The 21,420-nt window shown below is 43.2% G+C and overlaps 1 protein-coding gene across 1 annotated transcript in view; it reads right to left on the bottom strand.

Annotated features, from left to right (window-relative positions):
* LOC124041824 (ubiquitin carboxyl-terminal hydrolase 37-like) overlaps nucleotides 1-21,420 on the bottom strand; it is a 33,636-nt gene that overhangs the window by 1,327 nt on the left and 10,889 nt on the right. The window contains exons 10-23 of the mRNA XM_046359882.1: nucleotides 15,474-15,605; nucleotides 15,008-15,131; nucleotides 14,711-14,928; nucleotides 14,378-14,495; nucleotides 10,605-10,684; nucleotides 10,329-10,493; nucleotides 9,037-9,087; nucleotides 5,945-6,080; nucleotides 5,598-5,814; nucleotides 4,202-4,362; nucleotides 3,853-3,913; nucleotides 2,073-2,188; nucleotides 1,503-1,572; nucleotides 863-1,001 (exon numbers count right to left, since the gene is read on the bottom strand). Of these exons, the coding sequence (XP_046215838.1) occupies nucleotides 863-1,001; nucleotides 1,503-1,572; nucleotides 2,073-2,188; nucleotides 3,853-3,913; nucleotides 4,202-4,362; nucleotides 5,598-5,814; nucleotides 5,945-6,080; nucleotides 9,037-9,087; nucleotides 10,329-10,493; nucleotides 10,605-10,684; nucleotides 14,378-14,495; nucleotides 14,711-14,928; nucleotides 15,008-15,131; nucleotides 15,474-15,605 (1,788 nt within the window). The remainder of the gene's footprint in view (nucleotides 1-862; nucleotides 1,002-1,502; nucleotides 1,573-2,072; nucleotides 2,189-3,852; nucleotides 3,914-4,201; nucleotides 4,363-5,597; nucleotides 5,815-5,944; nucleotides 6,081-9,036; nucleotides 9,088-10,328; nucleotides 10,494-10,604; nucleotides 10,685-14,377; nucleotides 14,496-14,710; nucleotides 14,929-15,007; nucleotides 15,132-15,473; nucleotides 15,606-21,420) is intronic.

Here is a 21,420-nt window from a genome sequence, read left to right as displayed (position 1 = left end):
CTGAGGAGAGGAGGGAACAAACACAGCAGTCAGTCAAGGCATCCACACCCATCAAAGTGGGTTCCAGTGTATATGATACACACAACACCAAGTTAGGCAACATCTCCTACAATAAGTGAATGTACAACTTGTAATGTCCTTTATTTGTATTAAACCCCCCCAGCATTCTTTGAGATAGTAGACTGTTTAATTTCACCCCTTAATTTTTTCTGACAAAAGAAGAGCTTTGAACAAATTGCTTTTCTAATTGCATGGGGGGGAGGTTTGTTCCAGCTTCCGCTCAGTTGCCCATTGTTGTTGGCAGCCCTGCTTACTGCAGCTGGGTCTCGCTCAGCCGCCACTGGATTGTACTCAGAAACGGGTGTAGTGCATAGTGACAGGCTGGTTGTTAACTCCTTATTAGAAAACTGGGCTGTTCGAGCCCTGAATGCTGATTGGCTGACAACCGTGGTATATCAGACTGTGTACCACGGGTATATGACAAAACATTCATTTTTGCTGCTCTAATTACATTGGTAGCCAGTTTATAATAGCAATAAGGGGTTTGTGGTATATGGCCAATATACCAGGCTAAGGGCTGTATCCAGGCACTCTGCGTTACGCATAAGAACAGCCCTTAGCCGTGGTATATTGGCCATATACCACACCCCCCCAGTGCTTTATTGCCTAAGCATAAGAAAACAGGGTTTTAGTATTCAGTAGGGGATACCGTTGCAAAGTTATTGCAACTGAAAACAAATCTATGTTCTTATTGGACAAGTTCAGGACACGTTTCACTGCATTTTCTCCACTGAACACAACCCTGCCCTCAATCTGAAGCTGGAATAGGAACCTTGATGGAAGAGATAAGAGGGACACTCACTTGTGCATGTAGAAGAAGATGTATCCGCTGCGGTCGCGGTCCCTCTGCACCATGGCCTCCTGCGTGCGCGACACGTCCAGGTCGTTGTAGGTCAGCCACGATTGCTTCTTCATGTCGTAGATGTCACTGATGTAATGGCCTGAGAGTCGGGCAATTTAATTATAGGTTAATATTAGACTACAAGAATTCAGTGTTTGGGGTTCTCATGGTATCGTAATCACATGCCGTCTTGTGGTCCTTCTGTAGCTCAGTTGGTAGAGCATGGCGCTTGTAACGCCAGGGTAGTGGGTTCGATTCCCGGGACCATCCATACGTAGAATGTATGCACACATGACTGTAAGTCGCTTTGGATAAAAGCGTCTGCTAAATGGCATATATCATTATTATTATAGCTCACACAACCTTACATTTTCATGCTTTACGTGGTTTCACGGATGAGTGATAATCTGTGGCTCCTGCTACACCGTAGTGTGTTTTGAAATGCGCAGAAATCCGTTGCTACCAAAAAATATGAATGATATTGATGCTTCAATATTCATTCAACTTGAACACATTTTTTGGGTCCCACAAATAATGGTGCATCTCGTAACACAGCCATATATCTTAGCAGACCGTAGTTTATAGGGAGGGCAGTGCTTACCAGAGGAGGAGCTGCTCCCGATGTGACTGACTACACTGATCAGCCGGAAGGAATTGGCCAGATCTCCACTCTGGGAACAAGAAAGGAAGAGGTGTTCAAGCCAGGACGTTTCACTCCATTTCAAAACGTTTCTCCTTACTGAATGTCAGACACCCAGAACTAAAATGTTGTGTAATTGCATCAGAAGCTCGATTAAGTTCTGGGGGCGGCGGGACATACACACACACACACACACACGTTAGAAAAGATACGAACAAGAATAGCCATTTCTCGACCCCCTAAACAGAAACTCTGCCAGTTTCAGGCAAGTATATGGGCCAAATGTCCCATTTAGACAGAGGAAAGAGGCGAGCACCTGCGAAATTGTGATTTGTCCAAATCAGCGACAAAAAAAGAAAACTGCGTACCAGAACAAAGTTGCTCGTTAGTCGTCACATCTCAGTCTCTTGTAAGACACTACTACCATTTATGTTATGTGCGTCTGTCCACGAGAGTTTACTCCCTACTGAACAGGACCCTGGTGAAGGCTGGTTAGTGTGGGAGATGAGGAAAAGGAGGGAGGCTCTGTACCTCAGCGTTCCTCTTCAGGTCCCCAGCCTCTGCTTCGCTGTACTCCATGTCCAGCACCTCTTCGTTCCCAGAATCCTCGTCTGAACACAGCAGCTCTGGCAACGAGTTGTTGAACTCTGGGAGGGAGAAACCAGAGCAGAGCAGATCAAGACATGTGAAAACCAATGAAATGCACAACCCAGGGGTTGGAACCACTTCAGGGAACCAAAAAATAACTACATTTGCAGAGGAAGTGATACGGAACCAGGAACAAAAGGGATCTCTCGTGTTCTGGAACAAAACCGTTATTTTCATATCTTGCCTACGGCTTACTAACATTCTTTTTAGTTCCTAAAATATTCCTAATGTCTAGAATATAATTGGGTAATTTTGTGAAGTTATAATGCTAGTAACAGCCTAAACACATTCCAATTCACATCATGATGTTCTCAACTCAACTTACAAGCCAAGCCCCCTCCATGTCCACCACGTTGCCCTCCCCTCACCAGTGAAATTTCAGTCGCATCTCACGCCTGCACTTATCTGACCAATCAAACATGTAAATAAGACAGTGATGTAAAGTACTTAAGTAAAAATACTTTAATGTACTACTGAAGTAGGGGGTATCTGTACTTTACTATTTCTATTTTATACAATTTTATACTTGTACTTCACTACATTCTTAAATGACTCCATACATTTTCCCTGACACCCAACAGTACCAGTTACATTTTGAATGCTTAGAAGGACAGGAAAATGGTCTAATTCACATACTTATCTGGGGGACTCACTAAACATATGCTTCGTTTGTAAATTATGTATGAGGTGTCCCTGGCAATCCATCAATTTTCTTTTTTTTAAAGAAAGAAAGAAAAGAAAATGGTGCCGTCTAGTTCGCCTAATATAAGGAATTGGAAATGATTTATACTTTTGATACTGAAGTACATTTGAGAAATTATATTTACTTTTGATACTTAAGCATATTTAAAACCAAATACTTTTAGACGTTTACTTAAATAAGATTTTTCTGGGTGACTTTCACTTGAGTCATTTTCTATGAAGATATTTTTACTTTTACTCAAATATGACAATTTCCACCACTGATCAGGGATGGGCAACTGCCGGCATGCGGCCCGGCCCGCAGGCCCCTTTTCGGAGGCCCTCGGATCAAATTCCACTCAAATTACTGTTTGTTGCAAGTTAGAATAGTAGAATACACAAGGTGCAATTTAGAAATGTGGATGTGAATCAGCAGTTTCTCTATTGTTATGTCTGTCACTGATAGTCAATTAGCCCATGTCAACTAAATGTTTTCAGATTGGTAAATTAGATTGCTGGCCGCTAAACTAAACTTGTTATCACGGTCAAATTATCGGCCAGGGCCCCTCCCATTGATTTTGTTAGTCTCACTCAGATACCATATTAAAACTGCAAATATTTCTCTACACTATGACAAAATGTATAAAATTGCACAAAATGAACTCTAAAAGTTAAGTCTCTCCGCTGTCAAGAGGTGGGCCACTGAAATGTTTTGCCCTCAGTGTGTGTTTGTGTGTGGGGGGCAACTACAGCCCCTCATGAGTCCAGAGTGTGTGGCCCCCACCCCTATTGAAGTTGCCCCTCCCCGACCTATATAAACTGCTACTTTTTTTAATTTATTGGTTCGAACCGATTTAGAACGTATTTTCTGGTTGGAACACCGGAACTGATTCCAACCCCTGGTGTAAACACACACACACTACTTTTCTTTTGTGATGCTGAGTATATGCTTAAAAAAGGGGTACCAGTGTCTATGCTGTACCTTGCAGGCTGAGCTCTGTGGCTCTCTTGAGGTCGTCGTCCTCCCTCATCTCTTGGGCTTCCTGTAGGACATTCCACAAATTGAAAATGCCACTGGAATGTATTGCGATGGTGCAACAAGGCAGCATTGCTGGATACAGGGTCAAATGGACACCTAGTTGACATTATATAAAGTTGGTGGGTCAAAAAAAAAAAACATTTTGGGTATTCACCAAAACATGCAGAGGGAAGATTAGCCTACATTACAAAAACATTGGTGAACCACAGACACCAGGTTTATCCAACAGTAAAAAGGGTAGAGCTGTATCGGTCTCTCTATGTAATGGCCTAGTGTGTGTTGGGAGTCTTACATGCTCCTGCAGGCTCTGGGCCAGGGCTTGCTGCAGCTCCTGCTCTTCCCGCTCCTGCTCCAGGCTAAACTGCTGCACCCAGTCCAGCTCCCCCTGCACCCCCTCAGGTGTCTGGTTTTCCTTGTTTTCGTCCATGGTCAGATCCAAGGAGTCCAGCGCATCTACACACACATATACACTCTGTTGCGCAAGGGTTGGTGAAACGCACATTTCGAAACAGTCCATGGTCTTCATGACTTAGTATAGGATAGTTCAAGGAAATCACAATTTCACAAATTTCATAATGGACATCTAGTAACTACAGAGAGTTGTTTTGGTGTGTTATCTGTTTAACCTCCTATGGGGGCGCTATTTCATTATTGGATAAAAAACGTGCCCGTTTTAAGCGCAATATTTTGTCACAAAAAGATGCGACTATGCATATAATTGACAGCTTTGGAAAGAAAACACACAGAACCAATGCTACAGGCGAAACCAAGATGAAATTTCATACAGGAAGTGAGCCAGATTTTTGAGGCGCTGTGTTCCAATGTCTCCTTATATGGCTGTGAATGCACAAGGAATGAGCCTACACTTTCTGTCGTTTCCCCAAGGTGTTTGCAGCATTGTGACGTATTTGTAGGCATATCATTGGAAAATTGACCATAAGAGACTACATTTACCAGGTGTCCACTCGGTGTCCTCCATCAAAACTATTGCGTAATCTCCAGGTGCGCGCATTTTTCCATTTTGAACAGAGGAGAAACCAAACTGCCACAAGTGACTTATCGAATAGATATGTGAAAAACAGAGGAGTGATTCTAAACAACGTTTGCCATGTTTCTGTCGATATTATGGAGTTAATTTGGAAAAAAGTTTGCGTTGTAATGACTGAATTTTCGTTTTTTTTTTGGTAGCCAAACATGACGCAGAAAACAGACCGATTTCTCCTGCACAAATAATCTTTCAGGAAAAACTGAACATTTGCTATCTAACTGAGAGTCTCCTCATTGAAAACATCCGAAGTTCTTCAAAGGTAAATGATTTTATTTGAATGGTTTCCTGGTTTTTGTGAAAATGTTGCCTGCTGAATGCTAACGCTAAATGCTAATGCTAGCTATCAATAGCTATCAATAGGTACCAATACTGTTACACAAATGCTTGTTTTGCTATGGTTGAGAAGCATATTTTTGAAAATCTGAGATGACAGTGTTGTTAACAAAAGGCTAAGCTTGAGAGCTAGCATAGTGATTTCATTTCATTTGCGATTTTCATGAATAGTTAACGTTGTGTTATGCTAATGAGCTTGAGGCTGTATTCACGATCCCGGATCCGGGATGGCTCGACGCAAGAAGTTAAGCCTACACTTCCCCCTTCTCTCCTGGCTGGGGTGTGTGTGTGTGTGTGTCGTGGTTACCTGCAGACGGTTTGCTGTCCGTCTCCAGCAGGTCTGGGTGGTAGTTTGGCTCCTGGGTGTCGGGGTCGGCGTCCCCGAAGCCCGTGTCGGGGCTGCTGGTTGGCTCGTCCTCAGGGGCGGGGCAGGAGAGACCAGTGTCTTGACAACTCATCTCTAGCACTACCGCCAGCATCGCCTCATCGTTGATGTCTGACGAGTCTGTGTGTTGGACGCCTCGCTGGACCGAAACACACAACCAGAGCCCACCATGTCACACCCGACCTAAACCAACCGTATTCTTTCAACCTGTCCCTGCATGTGTCAGTGGTTAAGTTGTAGTAACTCATTTCTCTCCCGAGTCTCCCTACCTCCTCTGCTTTGTCGTCAGGCAGACAGTCGCTGAGGCGTCGCTTGCGGCTCACCGCCTTCCGGCTCAGCTCCTCCTCGCTGTCAGAGTCCACCAGGATACTGCTGGAGCTGCCCCCTGCCTTCAGAGACACTTTCCTGGGGGAAGGAAATAAAGACAGTGTTTAGAAGATCCAAACATTTACACCTGTGGTTTTCAACCTGTGGACCAGAGGTATGGCAGGTGGTCCAACATTTTTTCATTTATTTTTAGAATCTAATTGTCATTTATAATTACTTTACACAATGCAAATTGTAATAACAATGTATTTTATTTAACGAGGCATGTCTTACATTTTTATTTACAATGACAGCCTACCAAAAGGCAAAAGGCCTCCTGCGGGGACGGGGCTGGGATTAAAAAAGAGACAACGCAACACTACATAAAGACAGAACTAAGACAAACACAGCATGGTTGCAACAAAACATGGTACAAACATTATTGGGCACAGACAACAGCACAAAGGGCAAGAAGGTAGAGACAATGACACATTACTCAAAGCAGCCACAACTGTCAGTAAGAGTGACCATGATTGAATCTTTGAATGAAGAGATTGAGATAAAACTGTCCAGTTTGAGTGTTTGTTGCAGCTCTTTCCAGTCACTAGCTGCAGTGAACTGAAAAGATGAGCAATTCAGGGACATGTGTGTTTTGGGGACCTTTAACAGAACGTGACTGGCAGAACGGGTGTTGTATATTTTTGTATTTTTTATTTATCCATTATTTTACCAGGTAAGTTGACTGAGAACACATTCTCATTTGCAGCAACGACCTGGGGAATCGTTACAGGGGAGAGGAGGGGGATGAATGAGCCAATTGTAAATTGGGGATTATTAGGTGACCGTGATGGTTTGATGGCCAGATTGGGAATTTAGCCAATATAGTATTTGAAGGATATAGTATATGGAGGATGAGGGCTGCAGTAGAGCTCTCAAATACGGGGGAGTGAGGTCGAAGAGGGTTTTATAAAACCATCAACCAGTGGGTCTTGTGACTGGTATACAGAGATGACCAGTTTAGGGAGGAGTATAGAGTGCAGTGATGTGTCCTATAAGGAGCATTGGTGGCAAATCTGATGGCCGAATGGTAAAGAACATCTAGCCGCTCGAGAGAACCCTTACCTGCCAATCTTTAAATTATGTCTCTACAATCTAGCATGGGTAGGATGGTCATCTGAATCAAGGTTAGTTTGGCAGCTGGGGTTGAAAGAGGAGCGATTACGATAGAGGAAACCAAGTCTAGATTTAACTTTAGCCTGCAGCTTTGATATGTGCTGAGAGAAGGACTTTGCACTGTCTAGCCATACTCCCAAGTACTTGTATGAGGTGACTACCTCAAGCACTAAACCCTCAGAGGAAGTAATCACACCTGTGGGGAGAGGGGCAGTCTTCTTACCAAACCACATGACCTTTGTTTTGGAGGTGTTCAGAAATAGGTTAATGGTAGAGAAAGCTTGTTGGAAAGCATTTAACACAAAATCTGGGGAGGGGCCAGCTGAGTATAAGACTATCATCTGCATATAAATGGATGAGAGAGCTTCCTACTGCCTGAGCTATGTTGTTGATGTAAATTGAAAAAAAGCATGGGGCCTAGGATTGAGCCTTGGGGTAGTCCCTTGGTGATAGGCAGTGGCCGAGAAAGCAGATGTTCTGACTGTATACACTGCACTCTTTGGAGGAAGTTAGCAAACCAGGACAAAGACCCCTCAGAGACACCAATACTCCTTAGCCGGCCCACAAGAATGGTCTACCGTATCAAAAGCTTTGACCAAGTCAATAAAAATATCAGCACAATCAAACAATGGTGACATCATTGATGACCTTTAAGGTTGCAGTGACAAATCCATAACCTGAGCGGAAACCAGATTGCATACCAGAGAGAATACTATAGACATCAAGAAAGTCAGTCAGTTGATTATTTACAATTTTCCAACACTTTTGATAAACAGGGCAAACTATAAATAGGTCTGTAACAGTTAGGATCTGCTTTGTCTCACCCTTTAAATAAAGAACAAACCGTGGCTGCCTTCCAAGCAATGGGAACCTCCCCAGAAAGGAGAGACAGGTTAAAAATATCAGAGATAGGCTTGGCGATGATAGGGGCAGCAACCTTAAAGAAGAAAAGGTCTAAACCATCTGACCCAGATGGTTTTTTGGCGTCAAGTTTAAGGAGCTCCTGCAGCACCTCGGACCCAGCAACTGCCTGCAGGGAGAAACTTTGTAGCGGGGCATGGGAAAAAGAGGGAGAAGCATTGGGGATAGTTGCATTAGAAGGCGTGGGAGATGAGGAAATGTTAGCCGGGCAAGGAGGCATGGCTGAGTCAAACAGGGATCCTGACTTAATGAAGTGGTGATTAAAGAGCTCAGCCATGTGCTTCTTGTCAGTAACAACCACATCATCAACATTAAGGGACATGGTCAGCTGTGAGGAGGAAGGCTTATTCTCCAAGTCTTTAACCATTTTCCAGAACTTTTTGGGGTTAGACCCACAGAGAGAGAACTGCTCCTTAAAAGTAACTAACTTTGGCCTTCCAGGTAGCCTGAGTGCACTTATTTCTCATTTGCCTGAACGAGAGCCAGTCAGCCTGAGTATGCACGTGCCGAGCCTTTCACCAAATGCAATTCTTGAGGTGGAGTAACTCTGCAAGATCACGGTCGAACCAGGGGCTGAACCTGTTTTTATTTCTCACGCCTGTTAACAATACCACTGAAAATATCAAAAAAGGTCCAAACGTCTTCGACAAAGACGTGAGAATCAAACGGATTCTACACAGTTTTACAATAATAATACAACTATTAATAATAAGTTACATTTACTGATAAAATGAACTAAATTTGACCGCCAAGATACTTTGTTAAATTGCACCATTCCTGGAATGTGATCCTTATGAGTTTGCCGGTGATTTGGTAGTCCCTGGAATGGGAAAAGTTTGGGAACTGCTGATCTACACAATGTTCACATCAAAGAAACAAGAGACCTACTGTAAACATGATTGGTGTCCATGGGGTGGAAGTGATACCATAGTGTTAGAGAACGGTTAAATGAGTGGCTTACCAAAGTAGTGAGGAGGAGTTCACCAACTGGGAGGCCTTCAGTGTTCGTGCCCTGTACAAAAAAACAGGGTGTGGTAAGGTCATTTAATTTCTGCAGAGCACATTAGAGTAGGATTGTATTGCATTGACAGGCAGAGTGGTCTTTCAATAATCCCTTTGGCGAGATGTGCTTTGAGATCAAAGAACAGATCTGTGTAGCCACGTGTGCACATTTGTTTCTAATCCTTGCCGATTAGTAAGTTACGTGCACATTTTCTGTCAGCAAACAGGTTTTGTACAGACCAACCCTGGAAAAATCATGGGTGTGTGCATCAACTGCATGCGTGCTAGATGACAGAACAACTAGTTAGCCAAATCAACACCTATTGTGTAGCCTGGATAGTTCTCTGTAGTTAACTATTATCATGTATTAATGTAATTGTCATGTCCAATGTCCTAAAAACTTCACCACCATAACTACAAATGGCGACACGCAGTTGATCAATGGGTGCGTTAATAAATCAATGCTTACTCTGGCTGTAGAAGTCTGACACCATTGAAAAGCTGCGATTCCCCTCTGTTCAACATTGGGCATGTCACTGACAACTTTAAAATATATTCTTAGATAATCCTAATTAAGAATTTAGTAATGTCTCCCATGCTGTCAAATAGACCTCCCCTGAAAGGATGTTATCGATAAACAGCTACCTTGCTTTGAAGTAGGCAACTTTAGCCATTTTTTTTTTTAATATGGCAAGACCTGAAACTGGTTGTCTAGCAATGTTCCACAACCAATTTGACAGAGCTTGAATTTTTTTTAAAGAATAATGGGCAAATGTTGACAATACAGTGTGGAAAGCTCTTAGAGACTTACCCAGAAAGACTCACAGCTGTAATTGCTGCCAAACGTGCTTCTACAAAGTATTGACTCAGGGGGTGTGAATACGTATAGAAATGAGATATTTCTGTATTTAATTTTCAATAAATTTGCAAACATTTCTAAAAACATGTTTTCATGGGGTATTGAATATAGATTGGTGAGGAAAATAATCCATTTAGAATTCAGGTTGTAACAATGTAGAATAAGTCAAGGGGTATGAATACTTTCTGAAGGCACTATAACAGGCCTAATAACACATTTTATTTTGTAAAGTGGTGCCCTGCATCATACAACAATTTTCCGTTACCTTTTTGGTACAAAGTGTTAAACACCCCCAAAAATGTGGAGTACAAAAATTAATGTCCGGCCTTGGTAAAATTGTATAATTATGCAACAAACGTTAGATAATTTTCACTGTGGGGTGTGTTTCTTACATGGTTCCATGTGCACACCAGCCCAGGCTGAGGGGGGGCTGCGTAGTGTCTGTGCAGTGGGACAGCAGTGTGAGATAGCGGGGAATCATCACCTGCTGGCCCAGCTTACTGTTTAGGGACAGCTGGGCGTTGAAGCTGTAGCGCTTCAGGTGCAAGATAAGAACTCTGCATGGGGGGGGAAACAACAGAAAGGAATGAATTTAGGGTTCTGGTGAACCTCATACCACTTCTCATTCACTTTAACATCAGATCACTGTTGTAGACACACAGGCATACCTGGGGAGTCGGCTGAATTTATGAGTCACTGTTGCCGCTTTCCTGCTGCACTTTTCACAAGAATACTCGATTTCCTCCATCTGGAACACACATCAACACACATTCAACTCATCTACTTCCTATTAGGATGTGGATACTAGGTTAACTGTTTCATTGCATTTAGTGCAGGGGGGGGTCAAACCTGTTTGCCTCTAGGGCCGCATTCATTCTTCAACGAGGAACGAGGTCCAGAGAGCCACACTGAAAATATTAAATTTCCTTGGTGTCAAAGTTTGCTAAAAAAAAAAAATGTTCCTCTATCCTTAACTTTGGTAATTTGATGCTCCCCGACTGTCTAGCTTTCATTTATTATTAGTGAGCTGGACACAGTCAAGAAACGGTGACTGCTCCATTATTTCTTCAGTTTCAATTTGGTTTTACTCATTTTTAAAGTATATTGAGTAGGTCCCTCCCACCCAATTTGTTTTGTTTGGTTTTTAATATAAAAGTTGGTCACCCATGCTTTAGTGAGTTGATATTAGGGCTGTTACGGTGACCGTATTACTGCCACACCAGTGGTCACGAGTCATGAAGGCAGTCACAGTAATTAGGAGTCTCCAAGTGCTGATGTCATTAGTAGCCTAACAAACTTGCTAACTGCCTGGTACTCAGCACTCTACTGTCCCTCTAATCACTCTGACATCAATGCAAATGTTATCAAATCTAATCAAACACTTCATGAGAGCCCATGTTGTGCAACATTTCTATAGGCTATGCAATTGCGTGAGAAAGAAGAGTGATGGCCTCTACTTAAGAGGATCCCATCAGCTTTCTATAGGCTAGGCCTTCTATATTTATATCTCAACTTAATAAAGCACATTGCTCATCTTTACAACAGAAGTATAGCCTACCTGGCTGGCATTTTTTAAATTTCACCGTTATTTAACCAGGTAGGCTAGCTGAGAACAAATTCTCATTTGCAACTGCGACCTGGCCAAGATAAAGCATAAGCAGTGTGAACAGAGTTACACATGGAGTAAACAATTAACAAGTCAATAACACAGTAGAAAAAAAGAGAGTCTATATACATAGTGTGCAAAAGGCATGAGGAGGTAGGCGAATAATTACAATTTTGCTGATTAACACGAGTGATAAATGATCAGATGGTCATGTACAGGTAGATATTGGTGTGCAAAAGAGCAGAGAAGTAAATAAATAAAAACAGTATGGGGATGAGATAGGTAAATGTGTGGGCTATTTACCGATAGACTATGTACAGCTGCAGCAATCGGTTAGCTGCTCAGATAGCAGATGTTTGAAGTAAGTTGGTGAGGAAGATAAGTCTCCAACTTCAGCGATTTTTGCAATTCGTTCTAGTCACAGGCAGCAGAGAACTGGTTGCCATCGTGACCAGTGAACTGAGATAAGGCGGAGCTTTACCTAGCATGGACTTGTAGATGACCTGGAGCCAGTGGGTCTGGCGACGAATATGTAGCGAGGGCCAGCCGACTAGCGCATACAGGTCGCAGTGGTGGGTGGTATACCGTGCTTTAGTAACAAAACGGATGGCACTGTGATAAACTGCATTCAGTTTGCTGAGTAGAGTATTGGAAGCTATTTTGTAGATGACGTCGCCGAAGTCGAGGATCGGTAGGATAGTCAGTTTTACTAGGGTAAGTTTGGCGGCGTGAGTGAAGGAGGCTTCGTTGCGGAATAGAAAGCCGATTCTAGATTGGAGATGTTTGATATGAGCCTGGAAGGAGATTTTACAGTCTAGCCAGACACCTAGGTACTTATAGATGTCCACATATTCTATGGCGGAACCATCCAGGGTGGTGATGCTAGTCGGGCGTGCGGGTGCAGGCAGCGAACGGTTGAAAAGCATGCATTTGGTTTTACTAGCGTTTAAGAGCAGTTGGAGCGCGAAAATGAATCACGGGAAAAGCATCCTCCATTTGCTATTTAAGTGCATACAGTAGATGTATTTTTCCCACTGCCCAGTGTGAGACAGGTGCATGATAATGGTCCATCCTAAATCAAATTTCACATTTTATTTAGTATATGTAAAGACAAGATTAAATCAAGTAGGTGACAAAATTAGCCGATCACTTGTGAATGATATATTATCACTTGTGAACGATGCCCAGCTTGTGTGCAATAAGGCTTTTTATAATCATAGTAGCATACCTCTTGTAGCCTAGCCCATAGGCCTATAAGTTTTCATACGGTTTGTATCACAACTAGTGACCAAATAACTTCTTAAAATGAAGCACATTAATCCACTTTACAAGGGGTGTAGAGCCTAACTGGCAACATAAGCAGCCCGCCAGTTTCAAGTTTGGGGAAGATAATTTACCATAAAAGTGTACCTTTATAATAAAAGCATTACATGCATAATCACATTTGCGGTCACCTTTGATAATGGTGTTTCCCCGCTAATGGAACATTTGCGCTTATAGACTACTGCCGTGTGCACATTGCTGCGCTTATAATTTGAAGAAATAGCCTGATAGTTTATCAACATTTTAAGCTAAACATTCTGTTCTGTTGCATCAGCCTCATTGTGTAAAAACTGTTATGCTAGTGATTGTATTAATTTGGCATCCCACAAGTGTTCCAGACTATGTTGGGAATATTTATTTCTTGCACAGAAAATAATAGGTCAACTTTTGTACTATAAGAGATAGTAGATTGACATCGGCAAGTGCTTCTGCTGTTTGTTAGGCCTACTCATCTTGTTGGCTGACAAAGTAAACGTAGACAGTTTCTCCAATATCTTTAATATGCACCTCGGAATTGTACAAGGACACGTGCAGTTGCATCCCCGTTGTGTCTGCCTTCACATGACGGAGACCCATGTGAGTGAGAGGTGCTTCAGAGCACACAGGGAGAAGGAAATTCAAATTATTATATTCAGCCCAAGGGCACAACGGCCACTAGCCGCAAAGGGCATGGATTTCTTGAGGGGGCAACACAGCCAAACAAAGGGGATACCGCCGGGAAATCCGAGGCATTATCAAGTGCTTGTCAAATTGTGAATGAGAGACTGATTAAGTGTGAACAGCCTGCACAAAAAAACAAAGCAGAGCTCATGCCTTTCATGTGACTTTTTTCAAATCATCATTAGAGTCGCATCATGCAGCCTTAAAATGTATAACAAATATAAACAAGGAGCCCAATGTTTGTAGAACTAACGTTACATAAATAACTATAAATTAAGCATATAGGAGTACCTGTTTCTCTCAACATAGAATGTGCGCACTCTCAAATCGTTTGAGGAAAATTTCAGCTTTGTTCAATTGTATTCTTCATACTATAAAACATGATAAAATAATGGCATGGGATTCTAAGAAAATGTCTGCTAAATGAGTATAGCCCACAGCAATATGGCAAAGCCAGATAAGGACAACAAGGAGTATGCTATTCTGTTCTTCTGAAATAGACTACATTTTCTTCATATCATGTTTCTTTAGACCAGTCTAAAATAAATCATGGATTTATTGTGAAAGTGAAGGCCATAGTACATGGATTTATGAGACTTTTTAAAATGTAGATGTCCAAAGGCCTGTATCAGTGGCTTGTAGGCTGTGTGTGGAAGCCAGGAATTGCTAAATGTGTTTATGTTAATTGATCATTAGGTCAACTGACCATTAGGTCAATTACCGTGAGACCGGCAGTTATTTGCTTGACAATGCCCGGCTGACGAAATTTCATGACCGCCACAGCCCTAGTTGATATACAATATATTTGGACAGGAGCTAGCCTGGTGGTTTTTGGGGACAGCGGACACGCACCCTGAAGAAGAGGTCCAGAGAGTCCTGGATGGACCGGAGAGGGATGGTCTTCTTCCTGCGAGGCAGGTCAATGGACAGGTCGTTGAACTGCTCCCGTTTGGTCACCACTTCTCCACAGCTGAAACCACACAATAGCACAACCGTTTTTCATGATTTGTTGTTTATAACATGACATTCAGTCGGTCTTTATGACAACTTCATATGCTTAGGAAAGGTAATACCATAAAAGCTAAAGGTATGGACTATTAAAAGCTAAATCTATGGAGTCTATTATTTTATTTTCCATCGGGGGAATGTACGACGCAGAAATCCACAGTCTGATGATCCACTCACCCTTTGCAGGTGATGGTGTGCTGCACCTCAAATTCCATGTTGACCACCACGGGGCAGGTGTACGTGTGTGAGGTGTCCGCCTCCTCCCCAGGCCTGACCGCGGCCGCCTGCTGGGGGGCCTCGTCCCACGCCGCCGATTCGCTCTTCCAGCTCTTGTTCACCTTCTCCATGTCCTCCTTAAGCTGGTCCAGACACTGGCTCAGGAACTCATGGGCGTCCTGGGAGGGGGGGGGGGGGTGAGTGTACAGAGCTACAAAAGAGCCAAAATGGTTGTGGTGCAAATATTATAGGTCTTACGTTCTGCATGTATCCAGAGAAGCGCTCAGCTGTGGAGGATATGGAACTCTTCACTCTCCTCAGCAGGTCTTTCTTTACCTCGGGGCACGAGATGTCCTTCTTGGCCAGCAAGTGGGCAAAGCGTCTGCATGCACAACAGAGAGGACGGTCAGTGAGGGTGCAGGGCAGGTACACAAGTCAGCTGAGCAGTTAGAGAAATGTTGAGTCATAGCCATGAAAACACTAAGCCACCTAAACAAAAACAGCTTTTAAAAGAGTAAATCCAACGTTAAAGTGGAAATATTGACTCTACTCAGTTGGTAGAGCATGGCGCTTGCAACGCCAGGGTTGTGGGTTCGATTCCCACAGGGGACCAGTACAAAAATGTGTGCACTCACTGCTGTCGCTCTGGATAAGAGCATCTGCTAAATGACTAAAATGTTTTAAAATAAAAACATTAAGGATGACTGCAGTAACAGTAGGCTACCTGAGTAGGGCGTTGGCGGGGATCTTCTTCCATGGGATTCCCTGCTTCAGCAGGTCATTGGAGAACGATGGCAGGCTGAAGAGAGACTGCAGGATGGCGTTCATGTAACACGTGTTGCCCAGGTTGGAGAATCTGCAAAGAGGTTAGAGAAAACTAAGTATAACTCCATCCATGTACCACAACCACTGGTGAAAAGGCATGTTTTCAACTGAAAGCATCTACTTCGGCACATTAGGGCTGTAAGCGACAACAAAAAGTCTGTTGACCGAAATGTCTTCTTTCGACCAATCAATTGGCTGACATTCTTTTGTGTGTATTTTTCCATGTAGACACACCCTGTGTGTTTTAATAAAATCAACTCTATGTATTAAGCTTTGATGCTTTAATTCTTAAGAGCATACGCCGTTGGAGGGGTGGGTTCAAATCTGACATATGGAATTGTTTTGAGATGGTCACACTATGGATCATTTAGCCATTTGATTTTGAATATCAAGGACCCCTTTATATAAAACAAAAACATAACATTGGGATATCTAAAAACGTACTACCATAAAATGGCAAAAAATACATTCAAAATAAATCAGAAACAAGGTTGAAGTGTTTGTCCTATATCTGGGAGATGAGAAAGCTCATGATATACAGTGCCTTCTAAAGGAATTCAGACCCCTTGACTTTTTTTCACGTTAGGTTAGAGCCTTATTTTAAAATATATTAAACTGCCCCCCCCCCCCCCATCAAACGAGACACAATAACCCATAATGACAGGGCAAAAACAGGTTTTTAGAAATGTTTGCCAATTTAGTAAAAAAAAAAAAACAGAAATATCACATTTACATAGGTATTCAGATCATTTACCCAGTACTTTGTTGAAGCACCTTTGGCAGCGATTACAGCCTTGAATCCTTTTGGATATGACGCTACAAGCTTGGCACACTTGCATTTGGGTAGTTTCTCCCATTCTTCTCTGCAGATCCTCTCAGGCTTTGCCAGGTTGGATGGAGAGCGTTGCTGCACAGCTATTTTCAGATCTCTCCAGAGATGTTCGATCGGTTTCAAGTCCGGGCTCTGACTGGGCCACTGAAGGACATTCAGAGACTTGTCCGGAAGCCACTCCTACGTTGTCATGGCTGTGTGGTAAGGGTCGTTGTCATGCTGGAAGGTGAATCTTCGCCCCAGTCTGAGGTCCTGAGCAGGTTTTCATTAAGGATCTCTGATCTCTGTGCTCTGTTCATCTTTGACTCGCTCCGGACCTTCCAGAAAGACAACCATCTCCATAGAGGAACTCCGGAGTTGTCAGAGAGACCATTGGGTTCTTGGTCACCTCCCTGACCAATGCCCTTATCCCCCGATTGCTCAGTTTGGCCAGCTCTAGGAAGAGTCTTGTTGGTACCAAAATTCTTCCATTTAAGAATGATGGAGGCCTCTGTTCTTGGGGACCTTCAATGCATCAGACATTTTTTGGTAACATTCCCCAGATCTGTTGTCTTAACACAATCCTGTCTCAGCGCTTTACGGACAATTCCTTTGACCTCTCATGGCTTGGTTTTTGCTCTGACATGCACTGTCAACTGTGGGATCTTATATAGACAGGCGTGTGCCTTCCCAAATCATGTCCAATCAATTGAATTCAACACAGGTGGATGCACCGGAGCTCAATTTCAAGTCTCATAGCAAAGGGTCTGAATACTTATGTAAATAAGGTGTTTGTTTTTAAGACATTTGCAAAAATAAAAGAAACAGCTTTTGCTTTCATTATAGGGTATTGTGTATAGGTCTGAGGAATTATTTTTAATTTACTCCCTTTTAGAACAAGGCTGTAATGTAACAAAAAAATGGAAATCTGAATATTTTCCAATGGCACACATCATATTTTTTTTAAATATATATATATTTTTAATTTTACACATATTAAACATTTTTGGGGTAGGTAGCAAACCTACCTTCATACTTACATTAAAAAAATAATAATACTGGTGCTGGTTACCTTAAGACAAGTCCTGTGACACTTGTGGTGGTCGTAAAGCAAAACGAAGAATCTCACCTTTCCACAGTGGGCTCACAGTTTGTAGCCCAAACGGTTCGGAAGCTACAAACAGAATTTGGCACATCGACACTATGGACTTCAGACGAGTCACGTGACACTTGTCCATGGTCGTTGAGCAAAATGGAGACCACCATCGTGTTTGTTTGAGTCTTCTCTTTCCACAGTGGTTTAGTTAGGACGCTACAGATGTTTGTCTCGTGGTCTGACAAACATTGCTCTAGCTATGCCACCTTTCACTGCAGATGTGGAAGGGAGACATTGGCGGATTGAGACTGATCCAATGAAAATAATAGATATCACTAGGTTAAACTGACGGATTTTGATGGGGATTTTTGCATTACGTTACTTTGACTGACCGGTGCGTCAATCGAGTCGAGGGGTTAAGCGCACTCTGATGAAAAGTAAAATGACTCAAGAGGGGGCCAGAGAACAAGATCGCCAGAATAATAAAATCTTAACCTGAACCTTACCATCCTCCTCCCGTTCCTGCTGGCTTTCGCAGACTCTGCCGAAGTTGCCAGTAATAAGATACATGAGTCGTCGGCAACCATTATCATGTGGAATGCCAATTTGTCTTAAGACTTCTACCAATCTGCGTGCCAGTTCTTTCATGGAACGGTTTAATTGAATTTATAATAACGTCTTTATCTCAATCATTGTCATGTGGTTAAGCAAACTTGTATCCAAATGAAAATTATACTAACTTAAAAAGTAACTTACACTGCCAACTAACTAAAAAACAATCACCTACATATGCAAACAAATAAAATATTGCAGCCTGCAGGTTGAAAATACCCTGATCGAAATAAATCACATTTGCAGACAGGCCATGGCCACAAACTTTAAACATTGTATCAACTATTAACTTGGGTCTGACCCAAAGCAGATAGCAAACTTGCATAAGTTATTCTGGGCCTTCCGAGTTTCCCGTGCCAGTGAGCTCGGGCCAGACACAGGCATAAGGGATAAGAAATAATCAGGTAGGCCTATCTGATGGCATTTCCACTGGATCAGATCATGATATTTTTCCCTTTCATGCTGAGTGGTTATTGAAAAGAGAGCTGGAAAGATTTGTTCAAATAAATTCAGCAAAAAAAGAAACGTCCCATTTTCAGGACCCTATCTTTCAAGGATGATTCAAATAACTTCACAGATCTTCATTGTAAAGGGTTTAAACACTGTTTTCCATGCTTGTTCATAAATAATTAATGAACATGCACCTGTGGAACAGTCAAAGATAAACAGCTTACAGACAGAAAATTAAGGTCACGGTTATGAAAAGTTAGGACACTAAAAGAGGCCTTTCTCCTGACTCTGAAAAACACCAAAAGAAAGGACAATAAATTGCGATGTCCGTACTGAGACGCCTAAGACAGCGTTACAGGGAAACAGGACAGACAGCTGATCGTCCTCACAGTGGCAGACCACTTGTAACAACACCTGCACAGGATTGATTGGTACATCCGAACATCACACCTACGGAACAGGTACAGGATGGCAACAACTGCCGGAGTGACATCAGGAACGCACAATCCCTCCATCAGTGCTTAGACGGTCCACAATAGGCTGAGAGAGGCTGCACTGAGGGCTTGTAGGCCTGTTGTAAGGAAGGTCCTCACCAGACATCCCCGCCAACAACGTCAGCTATGGGCATAAACCCACAAGGTTTATTCAGGGATAAATTATTCAATTTCTGTCCACATCTGTGGAACTTGTTCAGTTTATGTCTCCGTTGTTTAATCTTGTTATGTTCATACAAATATTTACACATGTTAAGTTTGCTGAAAATAAACAGGTTTCAAGACTAGTCATTCAACTGAGACTGCTCTCCTCTGTATCACGGAGGCGCTCCGCACTGCTAAAGCTAACTCTCTCTCCTCTGCTCTCATCCTTCTAGATCTATCGGCTGCCTTCGATACTGTGAACCATCAGATCCTCCTCTCCACCCTCTCCGAGTTGGGCATCTCCAGCGCGGCCCACGCTTGGATTGCGTCCTACCTGACAGGTCGCTCCTACCAGGTGGCGTGGAGAGAATCTGTCTCCTCACCACGCGCTCTCACCACTGGTGTCCCCCAGGGCTCTGTTCTAGGCCCTCTCCTATTCTCGCTATACACCAAGTCACTTGGCTCTGTCATAACCTCACATGGTCTCTCCTATCATTGCTACGCAGACGACACACAACTAATCTTCTCCTTTCCCCCTTCTGATGACCAGGTGGCGAATCGCATCTCTGCATGTCTGGCAGACATATCAGTGTGGATGACGGATCACCACCTCAAGCTGAACCTCGGCAAGACGGAGCTGCTCTTCCTCCCGGGGAAGGACTGCCCGTTCCATGATCTCGCCATCACGGTTGACAACTCCATTGTGTCCTCCTCCCAGAGCGCTAAGAACCATGGCGTGATCCTGGACAACACCCTGTCGTTCTCAACCAACATCAAGGCGGTGGCCCGTTCCTGTAGGTTCATGCTCTATAACATCCGCAGAGTACGACCCTGCCTCACACAGGAAGCGGCGCAGGTCCTAATCCAGGCACTTGTCATCTCCCGTCTGGATTACTGCAACTCGCTGTTGGCTGGGCTCCCTGCCTGTGCCATTAAACCCCTTCAACTCATCCAGAACGCCGCAGCCCGTCTGGTGTTCAACCTTCCCAAGTTCTCTCACGTCACCCCACTCCGTTCTCTCCACTGGCTTCCAGTTGAAGCTCGCATCCGCTACAAGACCATGGTGCTTGCCTACGGAGCTGTGAGGGGAACGGCACCTCAGTACCTCCAGGCTCTGATCAGGCCCTACACCCAAACAAGGGCACTGCGTTCATCCACCTCTGGCCTGCTCGCCTCCCTACCACTGAGGAAGTACAGCTCCCGCTCAGCCCAGTCAAAACTGTTCGCTGCTCTGGCCCCCCAATGGTGGAACAAAGTCCCTCACGACGCCAGGACAGCGGAGTCAATCACCACCTTCCGGAGACACCTGAAACCCCACCTCTTTAAGGAATACCTAGGATAGGATAAGTAATCCCTCTCACCCCCCCCTTTAAGATTTAGATGCACTATTGTAAAGTGACTGTTCCACTGGATGTCATAAGGTGAATGCACCAATTTGTAAGTCGCTCTGGATAAGAGCGTCTGCTAAATGACTTAAATGTAATGTAAATGTAAGGACGATTCTTTTTTTTGCCTAGTTTACATAGAGGAACTACTGTCATTCTCAATAGATATAAAAAAAAAAAGACTGTTTGCTTGCTGTTCGAGGTTGAGAAAACATTACTTTGAGAGGCTCCACAGCTCATTAGTGGTGGTGCATTAAGCCAATCAGAAATACTATCAGATCCCCAAATGGGCACATTTATAGGCCAGGTAGCCTATAGGCCTACTTCCATGCGTAATCAGGTGCGCGTCCTTACTAAAAACTGACAGGAGCGCTCAATACAAAAGACTAACTAAATTGACAAAACTCGTAAAAGTAATTAAATAAACCCATACTTGTTTCTCACAAGTGTAGCATAGGTTGTGCGTTCTGCAAACAATAACCAAACAAACATTGTAGATTAAAAAAATATAGGAATTAACGGCAAATGTACTGCTGGTGATTTATGTAATGGAGAATTAATAGACACTAACTCAAACAATTCACACAATGAAGTTAAGAACCAATGAATGTGCACAAATTGGCAGGAGAGCGAGCATTCTGGAGAGAGATGTGCATTGTGCATCTTAGCCACACTCCCCTTCTTCTTGGACTGTGCCATCCACGCAGCCGACACAATGGATTAGTCTTGGCCTCCATAATGGATTAGATCACAAAGATGGGCGTGAATAAGACCGGTGTCTCGTGTTCCTTAAATTGTATTTGCAACTGCTTGACAAAAAAATAAAAATATTGGCCGACCAACAGCCTATCGAC

This window comes from Oncorhynchus gorbuscha, linkage group LG01 (genome assembly GCF_021184085.1).
Source record: "Oncorhynchus gorbuscha isolate QuinsamMale2020 ecotype Even-year linkage group LG01, OgorEven_v1.0, whole genome shotgun sequence".
NCBI classification, from domain to species: Eukaryota; Metazoa; Chordata; class Actinopteri; order Salmoniformes; family Salmonidae; genus Oncorhynchus; species Oncorhynchus gorbuscha.
This window is presented reverse-complemented; position numbering and strand designations above follow the sequence as displayed.